The following is a 27,978-nucleotide window of genomic DNA, read 5'->3' on the forward strand; positions in this document are numbered from 1 at the left end:
TTGAATATAAATAATGAAACAAATTGTGTAGTATATTAGTGAAAATTAGTTAAACATCCATATGCTTGATGCACACATAGTATCCACAGACACACAAACACTTAGCACACACACACACACACACACACACACACACACACTAATATAGACAAGTCACAGAGTTACACACAGTTGCACCCAGGTGTCATCATAGGTTTACCCAGCACATTTCATTAGGGTGTGCACCATAGGATTTTTGTTTTAAAAAGTTACCAGTCAGCTATCAATCAGTACCCTTTTCATCTGCCATCATTCATCATTTATTTCTCTTACTCCATCAATCAATAACCCATTATTCCTCTATCATTAACCTCTCATTCCCCATCGTTAACCCCCGCTCATCATCATCATCATTCCTAATCAACGCCATCCTCATAATATAATCTGCCCGACCACCCTTACACACCCGGCTGCTGAGCTGCTCCAGAAGGACACTGCTCATACATCACTGTTTTCTCTGAGCAAGTTTAAATTTGGTGCTCCATAATGCTTGACTATGTACAAGGCAATCTGGGGACACAATCAGAAATCAGTGTCAGCAGTCAGATTAGAGCGCTCATTACAGAGCTCTCTGCATTACTGCTCAGTTTAATAAAGATAGAAAAACATCTAGAAGTGAGAGGAGCCCAAAATTAGGGTGTGACTGTGCACACCAGCTCACCCTGTACAATGCCTATGCATACTTGCCCACACATACTCACATTTGCCCACAGTGATATACACACATGGATATGCAAAGATACAGGGATTTGTACATGTGCATAAAAAAAATATACACAACTGCACAAACATACCTTTCATCTGGCACAAGATACACACTCATTTCCCAAGTTAAGTGCCCACAGACATATTCCTTACAACAGTCCAGATTTTGCTACAGTCATAATGAGATATGGCCTATGTTTTAGGCCACACTTCAGAATGGATAAGGAGCTCAGAAAAATAGTCAGGACAAATCCGTGGTGTTGTTTGACTTTTTAACTGCTTATAGGGAGAGTTATAGACACTTATTCAATAGGCTGCGGCCTAGAGCGCAAGACTATTGAGGGGTGCAAAATGTTTGAGGGTGCAACATTGTGACAGGGAGAGGTATAAACTGAAATTCCTTTCAAAATATAAGAGAATAGTTGTTCTCCAAAGTAAAAATAAAATATGATACAAAAATGTAAAGTTTTAGTCTTGAGGTATTACCATGGTAATGGCTGAAGACAATGGAAATTGGGCAGGCAACTGCAAGGATGGCAACAGGCGCAGGTGCACCTTCACCCTCAGTAGTGCTCATTCGCGCCTCTGTTCTGCTATACAGTTCTGATTTTAATTAAAACTAAGTGAATGACAAAGCTTGCCATTACCCTTTAAAAAAGTCAATTGGAACTGAAAAGACAGGAACAAAAAATTAGGGGAGGGTGAAGGAAGCCAAATTTTAAATTAAGGATTAGTTTTTGCCTACCACATATTGGCCTGGCGTGGATGGTGAGGGTCCACTAGGCGATAAACAATTCAAATATACACTCCCTGCTTTTCGTATTCACTATAATAGCCTGAACTATTTTTAATCCGAGAGATCCTAGAGGGAAACTGTTGGATATGCCAACAGTTCTAGTAGGTTACACGAAAAGGTTTTGGGCAGACAAAAAATATAAAATTAAACTGGACGGCTGCATTAACCCATTTGTAATTTTGACCTTATTGATTTCTACATCTTAAATGACAAAACAGATTTTTTAACAGATGTTTTGCAATTTCTAACCTACTCCCATCTCATTTATAGCAAATGATTTTATAGTAATTAATGTGTTCCTGCAAAAGTCCTATTGCAATTAAAACCATGCTTATTTTATTCTATCTTCCCCACTTGGACCTAGAATAAGAACAATTTCACAGCTGTTTACAGCAGCCCATCCTTCCCACAATGGAATGATGGCACATATATATCAAGATAAATAAATAATGCTGTAATTAACACTGTTACAACTTGTTTCCCCCTTAGAGATTAACTCTATTAGCTGCTTCAATTGTGCATGACATATAAATGACATTACTGAATGGCTTCCTGTCTAGGAGGACACAATCCAAAGTGACACTTCTTGCCACTCCTCATTATCCTGCTCTTGGTCACAGGACTGCAGAAGTGCTGTTTCCCTGAGGTCTTTAGATGTCTAATTACTGTAGCAATGATTCGTTTTTCTTCTGTTCTCTAAAAAGACAGTGATACATTCTGTAATATAGTCACAGTGTGAGAGCCCAGGATCAACAGGAAGATAATTAATTTAATGAGATGGGCAGTGGTAGGCTCCCATCATAATATTTTTGTGATTTAAAAAAAATCTCCTGTCCTGCAAGTATCTTTTACCATTTACAAATGCTGACATAGTTCACTTCAGTACTTAAGATTACAATAATAATATAAGTGTTCCGAACACTCTCCTCTGTGTCTGGCGTCCCGGCCGTCTCCTTGACGACGTAATTTCCGGTTTCCAGACCGACCGTTACTAGGGCAATGGCCGGACGCCGAGGTGGTGAGCGCCGCTTCCCGGCAATACTGGGCAGCTGGGCGCGTGCGTGGTTAATTAGTAAAGCCTGCGGGCTAATTAAGCAGGCAACAATTTATTAAGCAGTCCCCAGGGATATTTAATGAGCAGGGATCTAATTGGCTCTCTTCTGTATTTAAGGAAGGTTATAGCGTTTCCAGTCCTGTGCTGACCGGCTATTGGATTCCTGTTTCACTGATCTATTATTGTGACCCTTGCCTGCTTGCCTGTAACCTTGACCTTTTGGCTTGTATTCTGGACTTCGCTATTTCGCTTGTGACCCTGACCTCTGCTTGGATATCGATTTACCTGCTTCGGTCCCCTGACCTTGGCCTGCTACTGACTACACACTCCAGTTTGGGCTAGCGCCCCCGGTTTCATCTGCGCTACGGCCATATCTGATGAGCTTTTACTACTCTGAGCCTAAGACCTGGGGATATCTGAGTATCTGTGAGCATATAAAGCTCTACGGGAAAGCTCGGCTGCTAAAGGAGAACATCTCTACTCTATCTGTTCTAAAAGCTCATCTTTGTGGTCGTGGGCCCTAACAATAAGTATGGGATCCTTTATTCAGTAATCTGTACAAAGCCCTGAAAACCAGAAAGAAAAAAGGAACTAATTGTTGCTCAGTGAGAATGATCACCAAGTACATTCCCTAACAGTCTCTGTCAGGGCACGACTGATAAATGTATCAATCGAGGAAAGGTGTGATTGAACAGTGGAAGTAAATTAAGCGTTGTAGTAGAAATGCATGTGTTTGACAGACAACTAGGCACATTTGAACAAATAAAAAAAGTCCACATCTTTTGCACTTTGGAAATGAGCTTTAGGGAAAGCTGTACAGATTGTAAAACAGGAAACCAAACATCAATGAGCGTAGACTAGTGACCATTTTACAATTCTGTCTAGAAGAGTACATATTAGAGGAAGAGGTCAACACAGCACTTACTACTAAACATACTTCTCTCACCACTGTCTAAAGCAAATCGGCCAACAGCAATGATTTTTAATGAAACCGCCCCAATTTCCAGCAGCATGGGTTGTTGACCAAGGAGTGTGGACTCAAGAGAAACAGGGAAGGCATGTGTGGACCAGGTTGGCTTGGGTGGATTGAGGACTGTGACCTCTTTTGTCATTACTGTTTTAACGGACAAGGTTGGGGAAGGGGAATTATGTTGAGAATTATTGAAAAAAAGGAGACATTATTTCATTCTCTTCCACAAGCACACCATAATATAAGCCTCATTTTTTCCCTTGCTCAATTGACTTTCCCTGCTGAAAGTAATAGATAAAGCCTGGTGTGACCAGTCAAAACATTTCTGCATTAATGCGGCATTAAAGATACTCCACAACTGTAAGCAAAGTGGAAAATAGGTTTTGCTCTCCACGTTCGTTGAAAGTAAAAGGACAACATAACGTTCTATCATAAGGAAAAACAAAAAAATAGATTGGCGCAAAGTTCTACAGTATAAACAGAAGACAAAGACATTCACATTTTTGTCACTATAGCAGTGGAACTAACATATAGGGGCATATTCAATTAGGATTTGCGCCCGCGGATACGCGTGTAAAATGTCATTACGGTACTGCAATATCGCTGATTTCCGAGATGTTGCGGTACCGGGAACCGTGCAGCCATGCGTAATCGTGGGCATGAATCCTAAGTGAATATGCCCCACAAAATGTTTCTAAATAGAACCCTACATTTATTTCACAAACCATTTAATTTCCCCACATGTTCAAAATCCTCAAACATATTTTTCCTTTTAGCTGGTCCTATCTTATTAGTTGGGAACCAGTATTCACAAAAGAAGACTATAGTTTATTATGGTTTAATTTCTACTAATAATATTGCACGAACAGGTCAAATAGTTCAGACATAGGAATAGAGATATGTACAATAAGTTACGAGATATGACAATGGTAAATTATAATGCAGTGTATTGTCTCTGGTGGAAGATTTTCTAACCATGTTTCTAACATGTTAATGATGCAAATTACTTACATATGCCATGGTTACACAATTTAAATTTCATTTTAAAAAATGAAAAAGGTCACCTATAGTCACTTGACAAAGGCACAAGAGTCAGGAACCTGTCATGTTCATACTGGTAGGCTAATTGGCTGATAACAAATTGACCCTAGTCTGTCTGTGTCTGTCTGTCTGTGTGTGGTAGGGAATTTAGACTGTAAGCCCCAATGGGGCAGGACTGATGTGAGTGAGTTCTCTGTACAGCACTGCGGAATTAGTGGCGCTATATAAATAAATGGTAATAATAATAATAATAATAATAATAATAATAATAATAATAATAATAACAATGTTCATCAAAAATACAAGATCATTTAAGGTGTGTTTCTCACAATCTGGTGGTTTACTTAACATAACATATTTCTGCTAGGAGAACTCTGTCACATAGATAGATGTGAGATTGAGTTAAGAGGAAATACAGAATGGTCACATGATGGCAACCAAGAAACAGTCAACAATACTATCCAGATCAATTTATGCAGAAGTGACAGCTTTCACAGCTTGCAAAAATCCCCATGCAGCCTGCCTGGAAGCTTACGAGGATATTGTGGGTTGTCTCTTAGGGGTGGTATAAATACCTGAGGGAGAATATGGACATTTTGAAATAAGATATACTATACTTATATGAAATGTGATTGAACCCCTATGACTACAAGTTAAAAATGTTACTGATGACCTGTACGTGCTTTTAGCATGACATATAAGGCACTGATTCGGTATAATTGACAGAATGACCTAATTTCTCATGAATGCATCTTCAGTGAATCCATCTCTAGACAAACATATTGTTAATCATTAATCACAAATTTTATTCAACTTAGTTACAGTACAGTCACAGTGACTTGGTATTTGCCCAAAAAATACTTCCTCTTGTAGCTGAACAGGAAGTGGGAAATTAAAAAGTACACAGCTTGCCCAGTTAATGAATAGAAGCAGGGAGTAGGAGCCGGCAACAGCCATTTCAGGTGGTGGGAGCATAACAGGCAGATTAACAGAACTCAGGGCCGTCTTTCCCATTGGGCACAATGGGCAGGTGCCTGGGGCCCTGCAGCCCAGGGGGGCCCGCCAGAGGCAGCAAAAAAATAAAAAACCTAAAAAAAAAAAAGAAAGAAAATACTTACTTTGCGGTCAGCTGGCGATCCGGCTCCCTCCATGGTCTCCTCCTCCGTACGGAGCTCGCAGTGCATGTCGGATGTGATGTTTTTGTATATATAGGGGCCCCGGTGCACTGCTGTGCCCGGGGGCCCAAGATGTTCTTAAGAGGATCCTGACAGAACTACATTACACCTGATATTTTACTGATTAGGACCATGGTCAGTATGGAGGAAGAGTGAATTTTGCAACAAGTGGAAGCAATGACTCAGACGGGTCCTCTAAAGCCCAAAGTATCCAGACTGGCTGTAATACCTAATGTTATGCTACAGCTAAGTAGCATTAAATTGTGCACAAACAACTGAGTAAGTAAAGTACATCTTATTGGCCTAATTATTTAAAACCATCTTTATGCATCATTAAGTGTGATGCATTATATATTAGTTAAATGCAAGCCCCTTACCTGGGAGGTGATTACATTTTAATGGTGTTTAAAGCATATAGGTCAGTGTAGGACCTGCTTATAATGAAGTGCCCTTGACTCTGGGATGCAGGCTTAAATGTTTTAATCAAAACTAATACCTCATGTTCTCATTTTGCTAAATACACACATATATGAAGTGTTAAGGATAAGCGCTGACAACAATTATCTTTTCGTACAGTAAAAATACAGACAGACCTGCATGCACTTCACAACACCCTGTATACCTAGGCTCAACATTAGCAACACTGAATGTGTCTGATACTTTTACCATTTTCAGAAGAGCAAATGGCTGCCAGTGAGGGGATGAATAAAGATAATAGCATGTATTTGAAGGACATATTCTTTTATTATTTCACAAAGACGTTATAAGAAATTGCAAGTTCATTTAGTTTTCGGATTGTAGTGTAAGTCTGGTTTAAATTGAGAGAGGACATTTGCCTCTCATCCTGCAGAGGTGCATGATGGGCAAAGGCTAACTTAATTATATCTTCAGTTTACTATATGCGATAATATTATGTGATTTAGCCAATTTTGTTCTGGGGTCCTCCAGGACAGTTTCCACCTCTTGTATTTTTCACATTTGATTTCAGCTAATGTTCTAAATTTCATGAGCTGCCACTGTTACTGTACTGCTTTGCTTTCAAAAAGTAAAACTCACTGTCATTAGTTATTGTTGCAATGTGACAAAAATGGTTCAAATTGGTACTTAACAACCAACACTGAGGGTGAGCATCCAATATATTGCATGTGTACCAGTGGGAGGGATGGGGTGGCGGTGGAGCACCATTGTTTTACAAAGTCTTCCTTATCTCAGCAAGTTGCATCCATGCGCTCAGAATCCCTGATACACACAGTGCTGAAATCAACAACAGTCCTATACTGCCACACTATAATGCTCCTGTAGGTAAGCAGCAGCATCTAACAGGACACTTGCAATGAAAACACAATAGGCTGCCTGATGTGGGCTACACTTATTGTCAGTGTGGCTCATAAGTATACATTTAGTATACATTTTGAAACATATCTACATAAATGTATGCTTTTACATCCATACTGAAAAACAGCTGGCATACAGAAATCACTGTTGTCATAGCGATGGAGCCTTGAAATAAAGAAGTAGAACCAGATTACTTACAGCTGGAATCGATCTGTTCTCATCTCTTTTACTACATTCAGATATAGGTTCAGTGTAATGCAGCAGACCCAAGCTAGTGCACACCAGTCTGTAAGACAAAGGAACAATATCTTACTTTATAATATTGCATTTTAGTTCGTCAACGATTATACACAGGTGACTTGGATCAGCTGATGTCATCCTGAATACCCAATTAGACTAATAATTGTTGAGAGTGTGCATGACATCCAATAATGACGGCACTATTATGGCCACTCCCAGTCCCCAAAAGTGGAGATCGTAGGAAGAATATATATATTTAGAATTTGTCACTGCCTCGTACATATATGCATATCTCTTACATGGAGTGTAGTTAGTGTTTGTACCTGGTAACATAGAAAACATAGCTTTCCAACAATTACATTGGTTTTATATTTTCTTCTATTACATGCATAAAAACATAAAACAAAGAAAATTAAACGCAATGCACATAAATGTTGAACATACAGGGTTTGATAACATCAACACAATATTATACCATATTAATACACAAGTTCAATTTTCCTTCTAATTTTTTTGAAGTGTAAGGGGAATTGTTTTGTGGCAAGCAAAGATTGGGTCAGATGCCTGTGGATGAAGCATGTATTATCTGCAATATAATGCGTGCGGCATTATTTGGGGTGTGTCTGTAATTTTTGAACATAATTTTAAAGGACATATGATCATCATCATCATCATTTTTTTATGTAGCACCAACAAATTCTGTAAGGCTTTACAATTGGATATAGAGGAATTCATAACTTAACACATCATTTTTAATGATGACCACATTATTCTAAACAGCAAATGACTGCCATTGCCCTACACAGCAAATAGGCATCATCATTATACCTGTCACCATAATCCTATATAGCAAATAGCCCCATCATCATACCCAGCAAGTTTATTCCTTTAGCATGCAGTAGAGGATTATTATATTCTTATGCTAGGAATATCCGGATTTATCATCTATGTAATGCGTGCAGTTGGAATACCCCTAACTGAATGCCACGTATTGCACATACAGGGTGGGGCATAAAGATCTCCCACATTTTAAAAGGGTATAAAAACTGATAGTAACTATTTAGGAAAACATTGTATTTATTTCTGAAAAGAACATAAAAAACAGTTTGGTTTTAATGGGTTTTAAAAATCATATCAGACAAATGGCGGCCGTCGTTGGCAATACATTGCTGAAGACGTTCCCGGAATTTCTCCATCACTCTCCGGGTCATATCAGGTGGAATGGCTTCAATTTCTGTCTAATCCTTTCCTGCAAATCCTCAAGAGATCGAGGACTATGTTTGATGTTTGTAAAAATATAATTTTAATCGGCAAGTAAAATTCTCCTCAAACTCCGACTTGATATCTCCAATGCCATGGCATGCTTATGAGCGGAACGCCTTGGTGATTGCTGAATGGATGCTCTCAATGCTTCCACATTTTCTGGTGATATAATGGTCCTAGGTCTGTCAGGTGAGTTTCCTTTTAGTGTGGATCCAATTGCCCAAAGATTAGAAATCCATAGCAAAGATCGTTTTCCAATTTTGGTACAGATGCATTTCGGCCCAGCACTAAACGTGTACGGAACGCCCTCTGCGTCGTTATCACAGAACGCTTGAACAACAAAGCCCCAATGTTCAAGGATCCAAGCTAGAGTGCCTAACCTACCAATTTAAATCTACCCCACATCTTTACCCCCCCACAGCTCACACAGTGCTCCCTCGAAATATGGGAAATCTTTATGCCCCACCCTGTATAACCCTCACAATTACTAGAAATACTTTACAGACTAGACCAATAGCATATACAATGGCTTTAAAAAAAGTATTCACCCCTTTGGAATGTTTTAATTTTATTTTTTACATCATTAATGAATATGGATTTATTCTGGAATTCTTACCACTGACCAACATCAAAAAATTGATTAATAAACCTTTGTACTAAAATACATGTAAATAATCACTTTGCAAATCAGTCTTCTTCAGAAGTCACACAGTTAATTAATTGGAGTCCACCATTGTATAATTAAAGAGTTTCACTTGATTTCACAATAAATGCACCTGTCTATGAGAGGTCTCCCAGCTGGATATTCTAATTTCTTATATTGTAATATGCCAAAAAAGGTATAAAAATATTAAATTAGTATAGAACAATCTACACTTAGGGTGAGTTACTGATATATTGCAGGTGTGTCAATGGGTGAGCACCATTTTTTAACAGTTTGGAAAAAGGGCGTCTTAGGGGAAAATGTTTGGGAAGTCTCATTTTTCTCAGCGAGTTGCACCCATGCTCTCAGACTCCCTGATACACAGAGTGCTGAAATCAACTGCAATCCTATACTGCTACACTACATAATGCTATGTCAGGAAAGCAGCAGCATTCTCTAACAGGACATATACGACTTTCATTGGGAAAAATCAAAGAACACTCATATAAATCCAAGAAGTTTATTAGAAAATCCCAATTGGGGAGAGTGGAAGAATTACTTTTAATATAACCAGGATCACTATCAAGTCAAACATAAAAAATGGAGCAGATAGAAGGCAAGTGTGAATTGGTCTCAAACAGGTCATACTCCAAAACTGAACATCCATTGGAGGAGGGCACTAGTTAGGGAGGCTACACAGAGGCTTATTGCAACTCCAAGGGAGTCACAGACTTACAGTGCAGAGATGGGATCAACAGTCAATCACAAATCTGGGCTTTAGTTGCAAAAAATCCATGCCATAAAATCACACCTAGACTTCACCAGAAAGCATGTGGATAACCCACATAGCACATTGAGGAAGTGGCTATTGTCTGACAAGACCAACTTTTTGTTGAACACAGGTGGAATTACGCTCAAGTTCTGTGCTGTTTTTTCAAACGCAAGTTGCGTTAGCACTTGAATCATGCCCATCATCTGTGTACACCTGCACTTATTCTCTCCTGGAGAGCTGCATTTAATCACTTGATTCACTTCATAAAGTAGATACAATTTGATTTATTCAGGTCTTTTCACAGACAGGGCTACAACCAGTCTAAATTATTAGGTAATTCCTGAATTTCATAAGAAAGAGCCCATACTTAAAGGTTTAATTTCCACTAAATGGCAAAAGAAGGTAATAATAATTTACATTACCATTTAGTCTGTAAATGTCACTTACATTATATTTTATTATGGTAGTAACAGTCATAAACTTTATTTGAAAAATGAAATAATAAAAAACAGGAGTAGAAGAATTCACGTAAATCAAGTTTACAAAGTCCCAACTGAGTCTCAATTTGGTCTTTTCTAAACAAAGCCTGATGTAAGCCTGTAACTGCAATCCTGCACTTGTATACAATATCTCCAATAGCTACTACTGTACTTTGGACAACATATAATCTGTATTTGTTGCATAACAGCACACAGCTCTACAATAAGTAATATGCATATGGATCCCAGACATGCTCACTTCCAGATAAAACTTGTGAAAGGTCTAATCAGTTCAGACCTCCTGTTTGGTTGTTGATATGTTTGTTTACAGAGTATTTTTAGCTCCCTGGTTTCAGTTACCACGATGGATCACTATGCACAAATGTTCTCAGTGTGTCACCTTATTCCATCTGTTTTTCTGCCATCTATCAGAGCAGAACAGTTAGCAGCAGTCAATGAAAACATGCAATCCTCTATTATTTTACTAATTGTGCCCTTCAGAGGAAAACAAAGAGACTTGTCAGGAGAAGCTATCAAAGCACCACTTACACTTACTTGTCAACCTTTAGTTAAATTACTAAGTGCAGAATTAACAGTGATTTCGGTCTGTACTTAATGCATGGGTCCTGCAGAGAAAACTTCAAAGACAATTATATGGATTTTTTTTGCTATTTTTTATTATTAAATATTGAACACAGATTATTATATATTTTAATAGTTAGTACAGCAAATAATAGATTCCTCTTTTTTGTGTCTGTAGGGGTTTTAGTTCCAATTCAAATGTTGTTGATAACCCAGCAGGAAAGTATTAGTACTGTTAGATTTTCTTTTGATACACGTCAAAGGGCAGAAATGGTGGACAGTAAGTTGTTTATTTATATATTTAAGGGATAAAACGCCCTTGCCAACATACAGTCTTGACCACAACCCTCTTCTGGAAAAAACATTCAACTGAGCAAGTCCAACATTGCTACAATATGTATTGCCCAGGCCAGACAGGAAATTACTTTTTTGGGCCAGTGCATGAACTGGCCCAAGTCTCTATTATTTGGTAACTGGCCCCTCCTCCAGGACCAACCACCTTTCACCATTGGCCGCAGCCACTCCTCCCCTCCCTGTGTGGCTTGTCACAAGTAAGAGCAGTATATATTTTGTGTGTTTGGGGGGGGGAAGTATATATTGTGTGTGTGTGTGTGTGTGTGTGTGGGCAGTATATACTGTATGTGTGTGTGTGTGTGTGTGTGGACAGTTTATATTGTGCGTGTGTGTGGGCAGTATATATATATATATATATTGTGTGTGTGGGCAGTATATTTTTTATGTGTGTGTGGGGGTGGCAGTATATATATTGTGTGTGTGTGTGGGCAGTATATATTGTGTGTGTGTGTGTGGGCAGTATATAAATTGTGTGTGTGTGGGCAGTAGATATTGCGTGTGTGTGGGCAGTCGATATTGTGTGTGTGTGTGTGGGCAGTATATAAACTATAGAGGGGGGCAGTATATAAATATAGAGTGTGTGTGTGGGGGGGGCAGTATATAAATATAGTGTGTGAGAGTGGGGGGGGCAGTATATAAATATAGTGTGTGTGGGAGCAGTATGTTAATACATGTAAGGGGAGGGGGGTCTTAATATATATATAAAAATAATTATGTATTAAATGGGAATACTATTAATTTAATGTTGGGGTTGGTTGGAGGGAAATAGATCTATTTAGCAAATGTGAATATTAGTATTGTAATGTTGGGGGTGGAGGGAGGCCTAATTCTAAAACTTGTGTGCTACTGATTTAACACTGGGGCTAGTTGGAGTTTTCTAAATCTCAAGTACCCATTTATTTCCAAATAGGGCCTCCAACATTCCAGGATCCAGACAACCAGCAAATGAGCTAAAGGAACCAGCAGCCACAAGTGGTGAAAGTGAGAAGATTAGGTAGGAGAGAGCAGGACAGTCTGCCAACTGTCCTGAACCTGGAGGGACAGTCCCGAATTTGGGTGACTGTTTCACTTAGGACAGTTGGGAGGTATGTCCCTCTTCACCGTGTACTGCTTGTGAAGGCAGAACTGAGTGCAACTAACAGTAATACACATAGTATTGTATTTGCCTAAAATGATAACCATGCTACATCATAGGGGGTTACCTTGACTAAAGTGCCCAGACCCCTCAGAGCCTTAATCCAGCTCTGGGTCTGGGCATAAAAATATATATATGGATTAAGCAACAATAAAATTGCTTCTTTTTCTATAGATAAATATATATTATACCAAAAACCACCCATTAAGGATGGGCCGCTACTTATGGGCCAGTGCTGTTTGCTTGCCCCCTGGGCTAAAGTCTGCCAGCCCTCCCCTGGTATTGGCCATGTCCCTTGAACTACATCTCGTTTTAAAATGCAGTAAAAAAACATAAAATATATGCTGGTTGTACCAGCCATAGCCTAGTGTTAAATATTTTATGTCATTGGGTCAAGCTTTGCTGCCAAAAAGAATATGTTATACATTTATGGGTTTTTTTTATGAAGAGCTTGAGATTTAGGTAAACTTTTTGAGCATTATGGTTAGTCTGCAGACTTTGAAAAATCAACATTGAAGCTCTATTACCACTATAGGGGATGAACATTTTTCTCTATAAAATGACTGAGGAAGGTTCATGCACTCTGCAGCGTCAAACAGCCCCAGTTTACAACCGGCCAAGACCTGAGACACTAATCACATTGACCTGGAAAAATGGCTGCATCAGGTGTTATGGGCATAAAATAATCTACAGGTGGTAGCTAGATACACTAATTGGTTTCCTCTCCCTTTATCTCACAATGTTTTTATTTAGCTGGCTCTTGTAGTATTTTCTTTTTATTAGCCAACTTGTTAAAAAAAATATTCTCGCAAAATAGAAGGCAGAGATCTGGGTACAGCATATACAGTATTATAAGGCAAATATTTCAGTTTTCAAATGCTATGCTGATTCTGACCCTACCTGGATGGAGAAGTCGCACACTGTGATGTCTTGTGATGGCAAATTTCTTTAATGAGCATTAGTCAAATAAACCTTTTTGAAGTTTCACAAACCGTCTAATTGCAAAGGTGACACTATATCACGCTTGAAGTCACTGAGCTCTTTGAACAACACATTTTGTATCATAAATGTTTGCAAATGGAGACTGCATGGCTAGGTGCTTGACTTTATACACCTCAGGCAACTGGTCCGATTGAAACACCTCAATTCAGAGTGTGTGTGTGTGTGTGTGTGTGTGTGTGTGTATGTGTGTGTCATAATGTTGAATGCAAGGAGTAGAATTAGGGGCTCTCACTCTGGCTCTGTCAGGAGGGATGTTGTAGCATATCAATTACGTGCTGTCTTTCCAACTAGTTTTCAATCATTTGCCACCATTTCTGCCCATGGCATCTCTATTCCCCTTAAAATGTTTCCTGGTGGATCCTGGGCAATCCATAATAATTACAGATGTTTACAGACCCCCGTGTTCTGGTTTTGGATCTGGATTAACTTTGTGTTTTGGCAAAATCGTCCTTGCATGTTTTGGTTTTGGATCCCTATTTTTTTGCTAAAATCACATAATTTTGCTTTTTCCCCCCTACATTATTATTAGCCATTAACATGGCTTATCCTGCTTGGACTCTCCTGAGGATATGTGATTTCTGATAACGACCACCAATATTGTGAGAGCATTACAGAGGGGGGGAATTCCATCAAATTTCCTGTTTTGCTCACACAATCAACTTGGTTGTACAGAACTTTTAAAAAAAATGACATTGACATGCAGGAGATGCTCTCTGTGTCACGAAATATTTAGGGTCATTTTCGGGATTCTGCAACAGCATGTAGGAGAATACAGCAGCTGTAAGAATAGAATTTAGGGGGAATGTACTTTAGTCCAGCGCATTGGAGAATTATTTCCATGTTGTGCAAGGTGCTGAAGCCACACAAAGTAGTCACCTGTGAAGAGAGTGCAGGCACTGTTAGCTTGAGTGAAGTGATTCCCCTAATTAGATTTTTTGAAAAGCAGCAAGAGAAATTGAAGGAAAAAATGAAACAAAGCAATTCTGCTAATTATGTTGGTCTTGTAGATTAAGTACTTTATTCGCTTTGCCAGCATCCAAGAGTTATCAACATCTTGAAATCCAATTGTTATATTTTGGCAACTATGCTTGATCCTAGGTTTAAGAGCTATGTCTTTTCTTTCTTTCCAACTGACCCAGATCTTAAGAGATGCAGTGAGCTCCTGGTCAGCAAGCTGACAGTTTAAGTGGTACATGACACAATGAAGTCTCCTCCTTCAGTTTCTCTGGAAATTGCTGCTAGGAAAAAACTTAGCTTTCCCAAGACACCCAGTGGTGATGCAGATGAGTCAACACAACATTTTTACATTTGGTCTGGTCTAAAAGAAGTGCCCAAAAATCGTGACAGCTCTTCCATACAATTAACTACAAATTCCATGAAATAAGCCATTACCGGCAATTACATCAATGTACACAGACTTCTGTGATGGTAGATTCCAGCGGGAATGAATTAGTATTGTTTGAGGATGATGTCCACACTGATTAGGGTGAATATGATGACAGTATAGATTGCAGGTGCTGAGAACTAGCTGAGAGAAGGGAGCTAGCTGATGCTGGTATGCTTAGTAATATTTTGGGTTGAATGGCATCTTGGCAATTTTATTATTTTCTACAGTAAACTTTCACCTTTATAAGTGAAGTGTTTTTCTTTACAAAGGTACAAGCTTTTTATTTACATTTTTGTTTCTCCGACTTAAAACCATTATGCACTTGAACAAAGTTTTTAGCACATGACGTAGAGGGATTAGTATCCTCATGACTGGTGCCAGCAGCTGCTTGGTGCTCCTGGTCTTCTGTGGACTGATGTGAATCCATATTGATGGCACAGAGCAATGTGACTGGAGACTGGAGAGTGACAAGAACTCTGCTACACCTGTTTTTGTGTGACCAACGGCACTGAGACTGGAGAGTGAGAACATAGACTTTAGCACATGAGGTAGAGGGATTAGTGTCATTTCAGCAATGACAATTAGCAATGGAGCTCTCCTGAATGTCACTGGAGAATTTGAAGAACACTGCTACCCCTCCTCTTTTTATTCTACCTATGACGCTGCCCAACTGCTCTAGAGACTGCCAAGAACTGTGCTACCTCTTCTGTGTCCCTCTGTTAAATGGTGCTGGATCACCGTGAAGGGCGGTATTTACAGAATCCAAAGATGTGACAACATAACAATGATTTGCTTCGTTTTCAATTCCGAGGGCGAGCAAAAGTACCGAGCCGAGCCAGCTTGATACACAGATCTGCTAAGTTCTTGTGTGTTCGGTTCTCAGGGAACCGAGTCTGAGCATCTCTAATAATAATATCCATTTAGCTCTCACCCTTTAAATACACTCTGGCACTCAGAAACATTACTTCTATTCATCTTTCACTCCCTGGGAAATTAAAACTTCCTCTCCTGCCTTTTAAAAAAAAGATGTAAAAGCGGTGGTTGACAATCCCATAACTCACTCATTTTCAGAACTGTGTGATTTGTATTGGCTTATATTGTGTTGTTCAGTTGTGGTTAATCTGATTCTCTATATTTGTGTTTCTTCTGGAATTGTCTGACCTTGAATAAAATAAAATTTTAAAAAAATGTTTCCTGGGTTGATAGCTGCATATATTGTGAATCACTTTTAAAAAAGACTTTATGTCTAACAATGTCCCTGTTTTTTAAACAAAAATCAAAACCTGACATTGTCTCTGGAAGATAGGTGCAAATGACAACTATGCTAGGCTTATTACAGCCATATATGAAAACAGTAAAGCCATCCAATTTCCAAGAGACTGAAAGACACATTGGAATATACAGTGTCTCTCACACTACATCTACAGTTACAACATAGAAGTAGAGATGTTCACTGACCCCTGTGTTTTGGGTTTGGATTTGCATTAACTTCATGTTTTGGTTTCCTATTTTTTTTCTAAAATCCCTATTTTTTTTTCTAAAATTACATAATTTGGCTCTTTTTTTGTTCCTACAGTATTATTAATCTCAATAACATTTATTTACAGTGATTTACAGTCATTTTTTGTCAAGTGACAAGAACACTGCTACCCCTCCTGTTTCTGTATGGCCAATGGCACTGAGCAATGGCACTGGAGAGTGACAAGAACACTGCTACCCTTGTTTCTGTGTGAGCAATGGCACTGAGCAATGTCACTGGAGAATGGAGAGTGACAAGAACAATGCTACCCGTTTCTGTGTGAGCAATGTTGCTGGATCTCCTAGGAAGGGAGGTACATATGGAAGCCAAAACCCGCGACATCCAACAACACAACAATGACGTTTTGCCTCGATTCAGATCCAAGGACACGCAAAAGTAATACGCCGGCTCGCAAGCCTACTTGGATCCCCTAAGTTCGAGTGGGCTCGGTTTTCAGAAAACCGAGCCCGAGCATCTCTACATAGAAACTGTATTACAGGGACAAAGGCTAAAACAAATTAACTCTAAGAAAAAGCTATAATACACTCTTTTCATAAAAGATACTTGACAAAAACATAATTGTGCAATAAACAATGAACTCTGTCAGAAATTCACAATTAAAACATAGAAGTGGTCAATGGGTCAGAGTGTTATTCATTTTAATTTTCCAATCTGTAGTTCTACATGTTATGTAATTGACCTAGTCTGCAACAATATATCTGAATTGCATTAACCAGTTATATATCATTAGCAATATTTTAATAATATGTAATTAAATTGCTTTATATGTATGAGCACATTCCTAAAATAAATAAAAAATATATAAGACAACGTAAGTATTAAACTAATTTGTACATTACTAAGCAAAACAATGCTATTCTGTTCTCCAGGCAGAAAGAACCTGTTCAGTTCCACTATGTATTGATAAGTATAATTTTCAAAACTGTTCTGCAAAATGTATGCCACACTTCACATTTGGCAACAACATTTTGCCAGCGGAATTTAGCTTTCAGTGTTCCCAGTACAACCCCAACCTCAAAACAAAGCAGAGTGAATTGACATTGATGTCCCTGCTCTATTCATATTCTATAAATTCAGCAAAACGTTCATTTACAAATACAGTTTGGAATGAATGGCATTCTGTGGCAAAGCAAAAGCAAATCTTAAAGATTGTATTGCTAGAACGTTGCACTCTTCTACCACTGCAAACTCAATTCATGGAAAATAACTACTACTGACCTATGTAGCATATGCCACGCTGATTAGGTTCATTGTGTGCCACTTACAATAAAAACACAAATATAGCATACTGCCTAATATTGAAAATTACCAAAGATCGACAGATATAAATTAGATTTAATGAACAAACTGTTGCTTGTCTTTGTAGACACATGCACAGTGTATAAACAAAATGCACATGAAATGCAGGTGACAAAACACTCTGATATCACAGTGTTGACTGTTCATGATTTTGAGGGACAGTCCAAGGTACTAAAGACTTGTCCCTGGAAATTTTTCTCCCAGTACTGACCAAATGCACAATATTTAATATGTCAATTTTCCAAACTTTTTCTTGGCTTTGTTAGATAATATTAATTGAAAAGAAGTATTTAAAATACATTATAATCAAATTCAGTAAACATGACATGTTGGGGAATTTAGTGCACCCTGCCTCCAAGACTGCATCATGTGTGACATGTTTAGATGTACCAGCTTATCAGCAAAGCGTCCCTAGAAACTATTTTAAAATGTGACCTAAACCCTGCAGAATATTAACAAATAGACAGAGTGTATATATGCTACTATATATAATTTATTAAAAAGTAACTTTTTGGAGCAATTTTCAAGTTTATCAATAATGAGAATGGATAATGATGATCTATGTTATCACAGCATGAGACATAAAATGTACTTTCTGTATAACTTAATAAGTAAATATAACTTAAGATATATTCAAATGCAGAGCTCACCCAAAAAAATTGATTTTGCAGATTTTGTGTATGACTTTTATTTGCATAGTGACGGTATGGATATTACACACATATATATATATATATATATATATATATATATATATATCTATCTATATATATATATATCTATCTATAGATATATATATATATATATATATATATATATATATATCTCTATATAGATATATATCTATATATATATATATATATATATATATATATATATATATATATATATATATATATATATATATCTATATATAGATATATATATATATATATATATATATATATATATATATATATATATATATATATATATATATAGATATATATATATATATATATATATATATATATAGATATATATATATCTATATATATATATATCTATATATATATATCTATATATATATATCTATATATATATATATATATATATCTATATATATATATATCTATATATATATATCTATATATATATATCTATATATATATATATATATATATATATATATATCTATATATATATATATATATATATCTATATATATCTATATATATATATATATATATATATATCTATATATATATATATATATATATATCTATATATATCTATATATATATATATATATATATATATATATATATATATATCTATATATATCTATATATATCTATATATATCTATATATATATATATATATATATATATATATATATATATATATATATATATATATATATATATATATATATCTATATATATATATATAGATATATATATATATATATATATATAGATATATATATATATATATATATATATATATATATACATACACACACCTTTCAACGGTCCCAATTTCAACGCAATAGTCCTATAGTCAGCACATTTGTCCTTAATCTTGGGAATTTGCGAGCTATGTCCCTGGTCACCATGGTTAGTGGGTGGAGCATGCAACCTAGGCAGGTGCGCAATGCACAATACAACAATAGAGTGGTGTTTTTAGGGGAGAGGTGTTAGGGGCGGTCTAGGTCTACAGAAGTCCTAGACATGCCCATGGGAGGTGACCACACCCACTGCAACATGGACATGCTCCTAACATGCAATGTCCTGCCCCCATTTCTGAGGAGGCATGTCCAGCTTTAGAAATTTTAAATGTTGGGAGGTATGCTAAAAAGCTTGTAAAGTAACAGACATGGAGGTCATGTAGAGTCAAACGCAGTAGAAACACTTGACGTATTACCCCCTTGCACCTGTCTGCGCTTAGAGAGGTGGAATGGGGGAGGAAATGGGTAGGTAGGTATAAGAACAGTAGAGTAAGGGAGTGTATATGTTCCTTCTGTACTATGCCGAGGGGGAAATAACCACAGATACGATTCTAGCAGGCATATCTGTTGTGGCTCTTTCCAGATCCATGCTGATGATAATGACTATCAGCACAGACCTTGAATTGTATTAAAAATAAATAAATAAATAAATAGAAAATACTAATGGAAGGTTAATCAGTGTGACAGGAATGAATAAATAAATGCATATTGTGCTGTCATTCTCTAAATGACTACAGGACCAGATGAAGAACACAGATCTGAAGGGAAATCATGTGTAGTGTATATGCATGAATCGCCCGACCAGTAGGACCTTCAGTCGTAGGTGCAATTGTTGTAGATAACAGATTGGTTGGAAAATTTGCCAGTGTTTACCTAGCCTAAGGCTTGGTACATACAACAGAAATTTTCTCCTGATGTGCTATCTGTAACAAATTTACCAATGACTGATAATAATAATAAAAAAAGTCAGTATCAGCATGCCGATTCATGTGTACAACCTATACCCGTTTTACAAAACTTACCCCCAGATCTGTGCTCTTCATCTGTCATAACCATTGGTTTAAAAGATCATGACTGTCAACTCTATGGAGATCCTGATTGTGAGTGCAAACTCACTGCAGAATTGGAACATCGTTCCATTGTTAAACAAGATTTTTAATTTGTTAAAAAATCTTATTCAACAATACAATGGGCTCTGGAATAATAATCATTCATCTTTGCAGGCTACACACTACTCTGATATTGGGCCAACCGATTGTTTATCGTCTGATTGGCCCGATAATCGGCTGAAAACACTGTAGTGTGTACCCAGCCTAAGTAAAATAACAAAGAAAACCCTCTCTAAAGTGGAAGGACCTAGTGTTCCACGCAGAAAATAACAGATCTTACTGGCAAAAAATTGCAGTGCCTCTCAGCAGACATCTGACCTGTTCCCCGGGTAGTGAGAGACTGAAGAAACAGCATCACAGCTTTTTAACTACACGACACAGGTGCAACTCTCAATTAGCCAGCAAATGTTTGGCAGGTTGAAAGACCCAGAAGAGACCTACCTAATGAATGGAGCCCGCCCTTTCTCTCCATTCATAACATCAGGGACACTTACATAGGATTTTCCTACAGCTGAAAGCAATCTTTGAGAAGCTCTTTTCCAACACAAGAAATCTCCCTGAGATTTTAAAGAACATAAGACAGAAATCTGGGGCATATGCATCTCCCATTTACCAAGTTTCCAATGCTTTGTCACAATGTGTATATATATTAAAACAACTCCAGGCCTCAAAGAGAGGTAAAATGTATCTCAGAAAGACCTTAAGCTTCTTTTATCACAAAACATGGCAAAAGGATGGAGGAAAGACTGTAATTTACTCTAAAATTGAGATCCAAAGTGGAAGGAGGATACTCCCATTTTGCCTATTGTGAATGCAGTGGTATACATAGTTGCACTAAATGAAAATCATTAAGTCTTAAACTCAAGAAGATTTGGTTAAAGACTTGAACCACCTCCGAGCAGAAACCACAATCCTACTATTTCACAGTAATTAGTAATTAGTCTAGGAGAAACTTAAATACAGAACACAGTCTGGTCAGACAAAGAATACACCTGACTAGATAGGAGCCATAAACACTAATTGGTTAGCGGCAAATTACGATCAGTAAGATCTGATAATACAGCCATGGACTGATAGTATAATACTTATATCAAGTAAGGTCATAGGCCCACAGCCAGACAATGGGAACGGTCTGGTAGAGATAGAGGTTACTGAAGCAATAGGCCAAATTACTCATTTTCCCTTCTGGCGTCAAGTCTGAAATACAGAGCACTAAGAGATCTCCAATTGCTTAATCCAAAAAAGTCAGACAGGGACAGCTCTCTAAATAGATGAACTTCAGTGGTTCAGAACGTCTATTTCAGGACAAGAGTAAAACAGTGACCATAAAAGCTGCATTACATGGATTTAAATGGGGCTTGTTACTCACACATAAAACAATACTGCTTTAATTAAAACATTGCAGATTATTTGTTGTCTTTATATATTTAAATTAAATATTACCTTTTGCAACATTATTTTAAATTATTTCCTCATGATAACATAGAATAAATCTTTCATTTACCACTACTAGAATGCTGCCTCTCATTGGCACTTTAGATTTTTTGGAATTAAACAAGAAATAAAAGTGAAAAAAGGAGCAGACATTAATCAACAAAACAAAAACTAACAAGAATTATTCATTATAAAAAACAAATATGTGACAAATAGATGAACATTTCCAAAATCTGTTTTAGATGATGGCCTTTTAAAGGTAGAGTAACATAATTTCATATATATATATATATATGTGTGTGTGTGTGTGTGTGTGTGTGTGTGTTTGTGTGTGTGTGTGTGTGTGTGTGTGTGTGTGTGTCTGGGAGAGCAGAGCATCCTCCCGAATCCTGTCGCTTCCTTAGTTAATTAGGCGGGGGGTGGACCTTAGTGACGTGATTCAATGAGAGTACAGATAGTGCCCCCTGCTGCAATAGGCCGAAAATTGTGTCATTTTGCTGATGGGGTGGGGCCTAATAAAGCGATTTCGGTGACCACACCCACAGATCGCGTCACTGAGATCTCCCCTCCTGGAGGGGGATCTCAAAAGTAGGCAAGTACGATATGTATAATATAATTTTTATAGCATTTATATGACCTCTTTACCACAGTTGCACAGGCGAGTGGATGGTGGGACCCTTCATCCTCATCATCATCATTTATTTATATAGCGCCACTAATTCCGCAGCGCTGTACAGAGAACTCATTCACATCAGTCCCTGCCCCATTGGAGCTTACAGTCTAAATTTCCTACTATAGACACACACTCACACACAGACAGACAGACAGAGAGGGAGAGACTAGGGTCAATTTTTGATTGCAGCCAATTAACCTACCAGTATATTTTTCTTATGCATCCTGTACCTGTTAAAAATGTAGACAAAACATTGTATTTTGCCTTTAGTGTTCAAAGCGTATTCTCAAAGCCTCCTTACAATGTAGTATATTATGTACTTATTAAGTGCTCCCATAGAAATTCATTACATTTTAAGTATGAACGCTACAGGAAATGTAAAAAATTGCACAAGGGAAGTGAACACTTGTCAGAAATTGTATGTGTGTGTATAGGGCCATTTGCTCAGAATATATTTTTTGGACTATCAGCATTAAAGCATGTTTACCAGACTTTATGAATGTACATTTAAAGACTACGTGTACAACTCTTTATAGTTATAAATTGAAGCATGTTATAAAATGCATACTCTTCTCAAGTTCAATGGAGTGAACACTGTCCATAGTAAACCAGGTCATAACAAAGGGTGGTAAGTTTAAAAAAAATAAGACAATAAATAACAGTCTCAATTTAATTATAAACATATTGTAATAAAATAGAAAAGTAATCCTGATAATTGATAAAAATAAATAAAACGCCATTACTTCCCAGCAAATGGACAAATTGGCTCTTTAGTGAGTGTTAGAGGTTGACGACACCTGTGTGGCCCTGTGCACATTAGTCTCTGAGTATCATTCTCTAATACTATGATAATTTCTCCATGATGCACTCAGCAAATCTCAAGATTAGTAAGAAGATTAACACAAAAGTATAATTAAGTGCACAGCTCATGAACTTCCAGATTATGCACTTATGTAACAATGTATGTTACATTCATAATATGAATATGTCATCCTTACTAATACATTTAGAAAAAAATTGAGTGAAATAGTTAACGGTGATGTGTGCCCAGTTTATTCATGAATGAATGAAGATAGAAATAGAAAGTTTAGTTTATTTGACGTAGTGCACTGACAGCCAAAATATTTCTTGAGTAGTGTATCTAATACAATTAATCGAATAAAAATTAACAAGCAGACTTTGTTAATTTATTAAAATCATATGAATTTAAGGAAACCGTGAAATAATAAAATCTCTTATAGCACTCAGTGAAAAGTGGAAATGCAGACAGTGAAATTAAAAGCTTGCTGGATGTCAGTTGAAATATCTACCTCTATGTCATTCATTGATTAGGACAACTACTATAATAATAATAATAATAATAATATATATTTGAACTGGCACTTAGTGAACTTTTGATTTCACTGTCTGCATTTCCACTATCGCTGGATCCCTCACAGGTCAAAGTGATGTGCACATGTTTACCCTATGTTCTATACTATTCAACAGAATTGACTGCTTTATACACTAGCTAACAGGTTCCGAGCCATTGTTCAGATTGTCTAGGTGCTGCTACAATAGTCTATAGCATAGACTCTATGCTATAGATTTCTGCTAGAATCTCTTTTCAGCTTCACAGGTGTTTTGCTGGCATCTGTGGTTCACACTGCTTATCCTGCTATAACTGGATCACAAGTGTGACGGGTGCTAAGGGCGTCAAAGCCACATCTCTAGAGTCCCCTTCCCTGCACCCCATTTACTCACCTGATTCTGAATGAACACTATGGAACACCACTGCGATGTCTGCAACCCCTTGAACAGAGGTCCCCCTTTATCCTCTTTCTCCTGCAAACCAACTGGAGTGAACACCGGAGGAAGAATCAAAGCGTGGAGATCTGCTATCTCACGGAGGATGGGGGGCAATGTCTGAGGCGCTGATTACGAGACAGAAATGCTCTCTCTACCCCGATTGCCGACACCTCTTTTTGCTCTGGGCTACTATCCCTGTGTCGCAAATACGAGGGTCTAGGAACAATCCCGCCCAAGTACTTCACCCACCAATAGGTGGGAGCCCACTAAGAAGAAGGGGACCTTCATGCTATACTCACCGAGTGATTCCCGCTTCTAGCTTTTGCTCCCTTGCGTTCCTCTGTCACCTGCAATGACAACACACAGTCTCCCACCTACACTAACCGTGAGGCTGATGTACCACCCACACGATGCTACTAGCAAATACAAAAGCCGCGCTGACCCAACATCAGATAATGATCAGTAGCGCAACTCCGCTAGTCGCTGAATGACGGGCTACCTAGACCCCCCCCCACCCTGTTCTTCGCCTGGGGAAGCACCAACCGGTGCTCACCCTCTGCTTAGGTGATGTATATTAAACCCATATCCCGGGACCTACCAAGGAGACTGTGTCCTCACTGGGGGAACTCACACAGTACCAAGGAACAGTGGCGGAGTCCCCTGGAGCAGCGAGCCACCTAGCCAGACACCCTTGCCTCGAACTGTCAGCGGCCGCTGACAGCATTCAGGCCGGACACACCCAACCTTGTGGTAACACCGACTAAACTGGAGCCATCATGCGAACCTGCCGGAACTCAGCATCAGGCACCCAAGTGGAACCAAAGGCGGGACCTGCCTGAACTCACAATTTGGCGAGCTGCACGGACAATGGGGAACCCACTCACTGCCTCAACACCTCTGCGTGACCCCGGGGACCTAGGGCCGGGCAAACTACTGTGTATACTGTCACTTAACATTATGTGGGGCGGTTAACTAGCTACTCCCACAAAGGAACGCACAAACACAAGGGAGGGGACAGGAATCAAGAGCCTACCTTTAATGGGGGCCTAACGTCCAAAAAAATAAAAAATAAAAACCACACCAAAACTGCTGTGAGCCAGTAAAAGAGCTGCCTTTCTACTTGTACATAAAAATGCAGTAATCTTAGTTACAAACATTTGCAAATGCGGTTCTGCTAATATGGTGCTCCTAACTCTAAACAATGAGAGTCATTAACATACAGGGTCATACATTCATGTGTTTTTAAATTGAGTGCTAACTTACCAAGAGTAACCCAAGAGACTTTTTGACACTGTCCTTATGATTTTTTTCTGGTCTACTAGTAACTAGTCGTCCACATATAAAACATTTTCATCTATCATTTTGGGGTATAGACAGTGGTCAATTTCTGAACTTACAAAGTCCATGTTAATCAACATAGTGTCAAGTTTAAAGTACCAAGACCGGCAACTTTATTACAAGTCGTACAGAGATTTCTTCAATAAACATACTTTTCCTTCCGGAAAAATGTCTTCATTATAACGCTCAGGGGTTTCCATATAGATTTCATCAACTAAATACCCATTTAGGAAGCAAAATCAAAATCTAACTGGTAAAGCAACAAATTATACAATGTAGATATGACAATGACTATACAAAGTGTACTCTACCTTGTCACAGGTAAAAAGATTTCCCCGTAATTAATTCCAGACCTTTGAGTAAATCCCAGAAAATGTACAACCTAGAGTGCTCAAAAAGGTGGCTGCCTAAGATGTAAACCTGGAATGTTACCCACAGACCAAAAACATAGAATCATAGCAAAAAATGGATAAACAACTTTAGGCGCTACCTGCTATATACAAATAACAATATATGTAGGACTGACATCACACAAGTCCAAGGAATGGTATACAAATTCAATAAACAGTAAATTGATTCTTTATCGGATCCACACAGTGATGAATAAACTTTTTTATGGTGCCAATATCGTTCAAGAAGTATTCACATTCATGAAATGGATGTATATGGAAAAAAACAAAAAGAAGGAAGGTGCAATAGTGTATTACCTTCAATATAAAATGTTTTCATCAAACAATATCAAATATACACACACACATATATATATATATATATATATATATATATATATATATATATATATATTATCAAAGCATATAATAATATATAATAACACTCCAAATGCCAGGTGATGGCCACCTACCAGATTTGGCCAATGGTAATGGCTCATAGCATGGTTCTTTTCCAGAGGTCCCAGTGAATGTGGCAGGAACTTCAGGAAGACAAGGCAGTTAGTCCCAGGCTGGAGGTTAAAATAACCAACGAGTTTCATCCTTCCACAGGTCTTTGTCAAGGCATTGACGTTTATTCACTGTGTGGATCCGATAAAGAATCAATTCACTATTTAGTGGACTTGCATACAATTCTTTGGACTTGTGTGATGTCAGTCCTGCATATATTGTTATTGGTATATAGCAGGTAGTTAGAGACACATGTGGTAGAAGGAAACATGCTTAACAAGGGCACTCTGTAATAATCATTTAATTAAAATATACCTTTCATTAATGTGTTTAAAATATAATGTTCCTGAAATAAGCCTAAATATAGTAGGCAGCGAAATATAAGAGAAAAAGTAATGAAGATATTAAAATAAAGATGTTAATAAACTGGCAGAATATGCCAAGCCTGGCTGTGTTGTCTTTTATAAGGGGATATATTCCATTAATTAACAATTCTCACGTTATATAAATGCCACAATTGACCGAATATATCAGTGTATGAAGTTACATTACTTATTGGCAAGGTTTATGTTCATCACTCTTGCCATTATTTGTAATATGTTGTTACATATATCAAGATTTATTCTTTAGTAGTTTCCATACACATTGACAATGATAACATATTTATATGTCTATTGCAGGAAATTAATCCATGAAATAAAAATAAATTATTTGGTGCAATGACTAGTAGATTATCGTTAATTTGTTTATTATTCACACTAGTCTAGTGTCACTCGCTTGTAAAGACTGCTACAGACTGTTATCATGGGTTTGTACTGCTTTCTCAGAAAACACTTTAGCCTGTGTAAATCTGGATTCCTTTTATAATCTGTACCAATTATTACTGGATATATAGTCAGCGTAATAGGGCAATATGATCTATATTCCTTTGGTAATAATCCCCTGACTAATAGGATTCTCAGCCCTATACATTCCCTATCATAGCGGGATTAACACCCCTTAGATAATTGGAGCTGTGATATCTCTAGACATAAAGCTCAGTACATCCCCATTACAACGGGATTAATATCCCTTGTTATTTAATTATTTAGTATTCCATAGCATATTATAGTAGCGTGAGGTATTTAGACGGCACAGCGAGGCGAACGCCGATGCGCGTTTCGCTACTCGCTTTAATTTAGGCAACTTAGGCCTAAGTTGCCTAAGTAAATCCCTTTGTAACATGATGAGTCTTGTAACGGGCAATCGTTCCATCTGTATTTAGCTTTTTACAGAAAACCCACTTGTTTTTAATTGTTTTATGGTGGCTTGGCCTATTGACAACAGTCCAGTATTCGTTTTCAACCAAGAATGTCCTTTCTTTATCTACAGTTGATTTCCAGTGTTCCCATTTATCATTGGTTTTTTGCTTGTTGCAAATTTTGTGGTTCTGAGAA

At 37.6% G+C, this 27,978-nt stretch overlaps 1 protein-coding gene across 2 annotated transcripts in view; it reads right to left on the reverse strand.

Annotated features, from left to right (window-relative positions):
- The window catches only part of LOC142139111 (uncharacterized), a 441,344-nt gene that overhangs the window by 270,045 nt on the left and 143,321 nt on the right, over positions 1 to 27,978 (reverse strand). For both annotated transcript variants that reach the window (XM_075196426.1, XM_075196427.1), the window contains one exon: positions 7,314 to 7,401. In XM_075196426.1, the coding sequence (XP_075052527.1) occupies positions 7,314 to 7,401 (88 nt within the window). The remainder of the gene's footprint in view (positions 1 to 7,313; positions 7,402 to 27,978) is intronic.

Source organism: Mixophyes fleayi, chromosome 2 (genome assembly GCF_038048845.1).
Source record: "Mixophyes fleayi isolate aMixFle1 chromosome 2, aMixFle1.hap1, whole genome shotgun sequence".
Taxonomy (NCBI): Eukaryota; Metazoa; Chordata; class Amphibia; order Anura; family Limnodynastidae; genus Mixophyes; species Mixophyes fleayi.